The 6000-nt window shown below is 42.4% G+C and overlaps 1 protein-coding gene across 1 annotated transcript in view; it reads right to left on the reverse strand.

The window, feature by feature from the left end:
* LOC124033555 (FERM domain-containing protein 5-like) overlaps positions 1-4210 on the reverse strand; it is a 146028-nt gene extending 141818 nt beyond the window's left edge. The window contains exon 1 of the mRNA XM_046345595.1: positions 3562-4210. Coding sequence (XP_046201551.1) covers positions 3562-3663 — 102 coding nt within the window. The 5' untranslated portion in view covers positions 3664-4210. The remainder of the gene's footprint in view (positions 1-3561) is intronic.
* Positions 4211-6000: the final 1790 nt, after the last annotated feature.

Below are 6000 nucleotides of genomic sequence, written 5' to 3' on the forward strand. Positions count from 1 at the left end.
TCTGAAACTGGAAACACTTATCTCTCTCACTAGCTTTAAGCACCAACTCTCAGAGCAGCTCACAGATTACTGCACCTGTACATAGCCCACCTATAATTTAGCCCAAACAACTACCTCTTTCCCTACTGTATTTATTTTATTTATTTAATTTGCTCCTTTGCACCCCATTATTTTTATTTCTACTTTGCACATTCTTCCACTGCAAATCTACCATTCCAGTGTTTTACTTGCTATATTGTATTTACTTTGCCACCATGGCCTTTTTTTGCCTTTACCTCCCTTATCTCACCTCATTTGCTCACATCGTATATAGACTTGTTTATACTGTATTATTGACTGTATGTTTGTTTTACTCCATGTGTAACTCTGTGTCGTATCTGTCGAACTGCTTTGCTTTATCTTGGCCAGGTCGCAATTGTAAATGAGAACTTGTTCTCAACTTGCCTACCTGGTTAAATAAAGGTGAAATAAATTAATTAAATAAATAAAGCATGATATACGCTTATAGATTATTTGTGAAGCATTATTTGCAGTGCAGTGGTATAGGCATGAGAAGAAGAGAAGAAAGAAAAGCCAACTTGACATTTACAATAGGCTTTTCTATCTGAATGTAGGCTCCAAAAAACAAAACCAAAGCTGCCAAGCCCTTCCCTGCAGTCTATGACCAAAAGCACCCTCTTTGGCCTCATGGGTGAAATGTTATTCATATTTTTCCTAATTTAAATCAGATTTAAAGATTATTTTTAAAAACCTGACTGAAATCCAGTGTTTCTATGTCAAACTGTTATGTTATATTTCAATCTTCTGTGATGTATATAAAGTGTAATATTGGGATGCAAATTCAAAATGTAATACATTTCAACTCTATATCTGACATGGTACAGGTGTCTTGTTTTTTTAAGCCCATAACCATGTGTGTGAAGTGTATACTTTTGTTTCAAAGTAGATGTGTTTAAGACTTACCTAGAATCACTCTGTGTGAGCCTGATTTAGCCCACTGCAGTAAAAGTTGAACAAACCCCAACATTACCAGGCAACACGCCAGGCAGTAAACAACATAACTTAACAACGCCCACTTAGAGGAAAGCAGGGGAAGTCTATTTCAATCATGCATTTACAAGACAAAATCACAACTCCATCCAAGTCCTGCATTAGACTTCCAGGGAACGGTGGTGATTTCATTAGTGCACCACAGAATGCAGCATCTTGATTGAGGCCTGTAGACTGTGGATGTCCCAAATGACACGCTACTTTTGACCAGACTCCTATGCACCCTGGTCCAATATAGTGCACTACATAGGGTGCCATCTGGGACACCACCACTGACTCTGTGCCAGTGCCTCAGTCACCCATACTGATGAGGAGGAGAGGACTTCTCTGCTCTTCTGGATCAATAACGTTCTATGAAAGAGAGAGACATATTTCATTCAAGCTCCTGTCTAAAGTCATTAATAAATGTACTTGTTTCTGTTTTAAACTTGTATGAATTCCAGGTGAATTGAAGAGGGTAAAAGTAAGGAATACCAATGTGCCATAAGACTAGAAGGGCTTTGGGGAAAATACAGTACACTTCAAGACTTGGCTAGGAGTGATTCCAGTTTCCTTGCTCATCTTGCCACAAAGTCAGTGCATTTCAAAATCTTGAGTTCCCTCCTTTTTTAAATGTTTATTTATTTACTCCAGTGGGCTAAATCAGGGGCACACAAGGTGTTTCTTGGTAGTCTAAAACAAATCTACTTTGAAACACACATGGTTATAGGCTTACAAAAAAGAAGATACCTGTACCATTTCAGATCATTTTGAGTTTGCGTCCCAATGTTACACATTATATACATCACAGAAGAACTATAACAAAACCGGTTGACATATAAAACAGGATTTTCAGATTTTTTTAAAACAATGTTGATTAATGAAATGACAAATATGAATAACATTCCACCCATGGGGCCACTAGATGGCACTTTGGTCATTCGACTGTAATCAGTATCATAAAGGGTTTGAATATGTCCTGTTCCAAACAACCCTGTAACAATAGAGAGCAGAAGATCCAGAGATGCATTCAGAATAGAACCAGAGAGCACATTATAAGCTGAGTACGGCTGTGAGCAGTGCAGCCCTAAAGCCTTGAGGTACACAGACTAATAATTCCCAAATGCAGTATATAAAGAGCTGAAGCTCTCTTTCTCCCATACACTCTCTCACATGTTCTCTTCCAATGCACCAATGCATCTTCCAATGTCTGTCTGTCTGTCTGTCTGTCTGTCTGTCTGTCTGTCTGTCTGTCTGTCTGTCTGTCTGTCTGTCTGTCTGTCTGTCTGTCTGTCTGTCTGTCTGTCTGTCTGTCTGTCTGTCTGTCTGTCTGTCTGTCTGTCTGTCTGTCTGTCTGTCTGTCTGTCTGTCTGTCTGTCTATCCGTCTGTCTCCCCTTCCCTCTCTCTGTGAGATAATTGCAGATCAGCAACAACGGTCTGAGAGTGATTCAAATGTGACTTGTGACAAGCCTTAAAATGTGTGTCCTGGAGATGTGTCTTATGTTTCCATACTTTGTCTCTCTCTTAGAGCAGATGCAAGGGCCTGATCAGGCATGGATCAGCAAAAAGAAGGCCAGGGTCATTACAATACTCAGAAAGTCAGAGGTTCTGATACAAAGAACGAAAAAAATGGTCATGTTGATTGATTGCAGATTGATTGCAGATTGATTGCAGATGGCTGATTGATTGACTGACCTCTTCTTATACTCTAGATTCTCTGATAAGGTATCATCATTTGTTTACAGACTTTACATGGTTGGTGTTAAATCCTACCATTTCCTTTCAATTCAGTGTTTCAGTCACATTGGAAAGTAGGCTATAGTTTTCCTTTGTTGTCAGATCCCAGAGATGTTGTGGATGGTGAAGGTCTCTACATATTGTCATTACTATGGTAGAGCATGGCGCTTGTAACGCCATGCCAGGGTAGTGGGTTCGATTCCCGGGACCACCCATACGTAGAATGTATGCACACATGACTGTAAGTCGCTTTGGATAAAAGCGTCTGCTAAATGGCATATATTATTATTACATATATTACTAATATGATGGTGAGGAGAACTGTCACATCTCTAAGCGTTCAGGTTAGGAGACACACTCACAAACTGTTATTGATGCTGATTATCACTCTTTACCTAGGCCAAAGCCAGTCTAAAACCCAGACAAACATAGAAAATATGAAAAGTGTCATAGATCAATAGATGATCCATAGATGATCAATATTGTATGATGAACGAATTGTATGATGAACGAATTGTATGATGAACGATTCAGGACAGTTGCAGTGCACTGAAGCTATGCTTCCAAAATTCGGCCAGCAGAATGACATCAAATACCCGATGAGATACATTAGATCGTTACACATTTAATACGCAATGCAGATCACGGTTTTCTATATTTTCATCAAGCTGTCATGTGATGCGCACAAGTAGCAGATACTCAGACGAAAGAGACATGAACCACAGTGGGGCAACCAACGGTGACAGCAACGGCATCAATATAATAGGTTCCCTGCTTGCTAAACAGGAACTGACCTGGATCGTGCAGGTGTACTCCGAGTCATCCAGCAGCCTCACGGTACAGTTGTATTCTCGTTCCAGATTCCTGATGCTGCCACTCATGAAACGGCTCAGCATCTTCTTGCTATGTGTCTGTGAATGGGACCACAAAAAACTGCACACAGCATAGATGTAATGTCACATCAACAACGTCCCTCCTCTTTGGTCCAACACCTGGATAGCAGCAATGTCAATCTACAGCGGTGGTTGAGCATCGTATTTCCGGTAGCCCAGATGTGATATCGCACTGAATGCTCAACGGCTGGGCAACCAAAGAATGTATACTGTATCACTCAATGTGATAAAATGTTAGCCTGCTGCTGAGGTCCAGTTAAACTGTTATCATACCTCCACACTCTTCATTGCTCTCTTCAGTCAAATGCTGCTGGGCGGGCCACGGACTAGTCTCTGAATGACGTGTCTGCGCGACAGTCAAAGCCGAGGAAATTGGCTACATTTCTGTGTGTTAACCACAGGTTGGTTCTCCGCGGGAGCAATGTGACGAATAGTCATTTCGAATCTCCCACGTTTCCATCAGAATGCAGGGCCATGCCCATCAGCTGAAATAATGCCAGTCAGCCTACACCACCAAGGATACGAATAGCCAGCAAGGACTGCTCGACCTGTTTCGATGAGCTGCTCAGTTCAAGAGCTGTTTACATTGTATTTCAAATCGCACCGTATGCAAATGAGTGCATGACGCGCTCGAGGAGAGCCGCTGGAAAGGAGGTGGGCGAGAGAGAGGTGTTAATCGTAGACTGTTTCATAATTCAGAGAATGCAATAGTCATATTTTTCTAGATTCAACCTTTGAAATATCATAGGGAATATGCAATGTCCATAATTGCCAACAGTAACCACTGAGGTAAGGTAAAACTATGATCATGTAATTTATTATAGCCTAATGTACCTATAATTGATCTCATCCGGGGAGTCTATAATTTATTGCATAGACTAGGCCTGCTATTAGGATTGTCTGGTTATGCAATAGGCTGTTGGCTCCCTCGGGTGGTGTGTAATTTCTAGTGCAGTCTGCTCTTGGTAGTCTTGAGCAGGTGGGCCACTAGACCACTAGGAGAAGCCACTGGAAATGGTTGATATAACAGTATGTACCTGCCCTACCTGCTTTACCTGCTTTACCTGCCCTACCTACCTGCTTTACCTGCTTTACCTGCCCTACCTACTTTACCTGCCCTACCTGCTTTACCTGCCCTACCTCCTTTACCTGCCCTACTTGCTTTACCTGCCCTACCTGCTTTACCTGCCCTACCTGCTTTACCTGCCCTACCTACTTTACCTGCTTTACCTGCCCTACCTGCTTTACCTGCCCTACCTACTTTACCTGCCCTACCTGCTTTACCTGCCCTACCTGCTTTACCTGCCCTACCTGCTTTACCTGCCCTACCTACTTTACCTGCCCTTTACCTGCCCTACCTACTTTACCTGCCCTACCTGCTTTACCTGCCCTACCTACTTTACCTGCCCTACCTACTTTACCTGCCCTACCTGCTTTACCTGCCCTACCCTTTACCTTACCTACCTGCCCTACCCTTTACCTGCCCTACCTACTTTGCCTGCCCTACCTGCTTTACCTTTACTTTACCTGCCCTACCTACTTTACCTGCACTTTACCTGCTTTACCTGCCCTACCTACTTTTACCTGCCCTACCTACTTTACCTGCCCTACCTACTTTACCTGCCCTACCTACTTTACCTGCCCTACCTGCTTTACCTGCCCTACCTACTTTACCTGCCCTACCTACTTTGCCTGCCCTACCTGCTTTACCTGCCCTACCTACTTTGCCTGCCCTACCTGCTTTACCTGCCCTTTACCTGCCCTACTTTACCTGCCCTTTACCTGCTTTACCTGCCCTACCCTTTACCTGCCCTACCTACTTTACCTGCCCTACCTGCTTTACCTGCCCTACCTGCTTTACCTGCCCTACCTACTTTACCTGCCCTACCTACTTTACCTGCCCTACCTGCTTTACCTGCCCTACCTGCTTTACCGTTATCTCAGTGTGTGCTTATAATAAGTAGAGGGGTGGATGGGATCGCACATTTTTTTTAATCGATTGATTATTGGGATTCAAATCAAAATCAAATCAAATTTTATTTGTCACATACACATGGTTAGCAGATGTTAATGCGAGTGTAGCGAAATGCTTGTGCTTCTAGTTCCGACAATGCAGTGATAACCAACAAGTAATCTAACTAACAATTCCAAAACTACTGTCTTATACACAGTGTAAGGGGATAAGGAACATGTACATAAGGATATATGAATGAGTGATGGTACAGAGCAGCATACAGTAGATGGTATCGAGTACAGTATATACATATGAGATGAGTGTGTAGACAAAGTAAACAAAGTGGCATAGTTAAAGTGGCTAGTGATACATGTGTTACATAAGGA

This window comes from Oncorhynchus gorbuscha, linkage group LG04 (genome assembly GCF_021184085.1).
Source record: "Oncorhynchus gorbuscha isolate QuinsamMale2020 ecotype Even-year linkage group LG04, OgorEven_v1.0, whole genome shotgun sequence".
In the NCBI taxonomy this organism is placed as follows: Eukaryota; Metazoa; Chordata; class Actinopteri; order Salmoniformes; family Salmonidae; genus Oncorhynchus; species Oncorhynchus gorbuscha.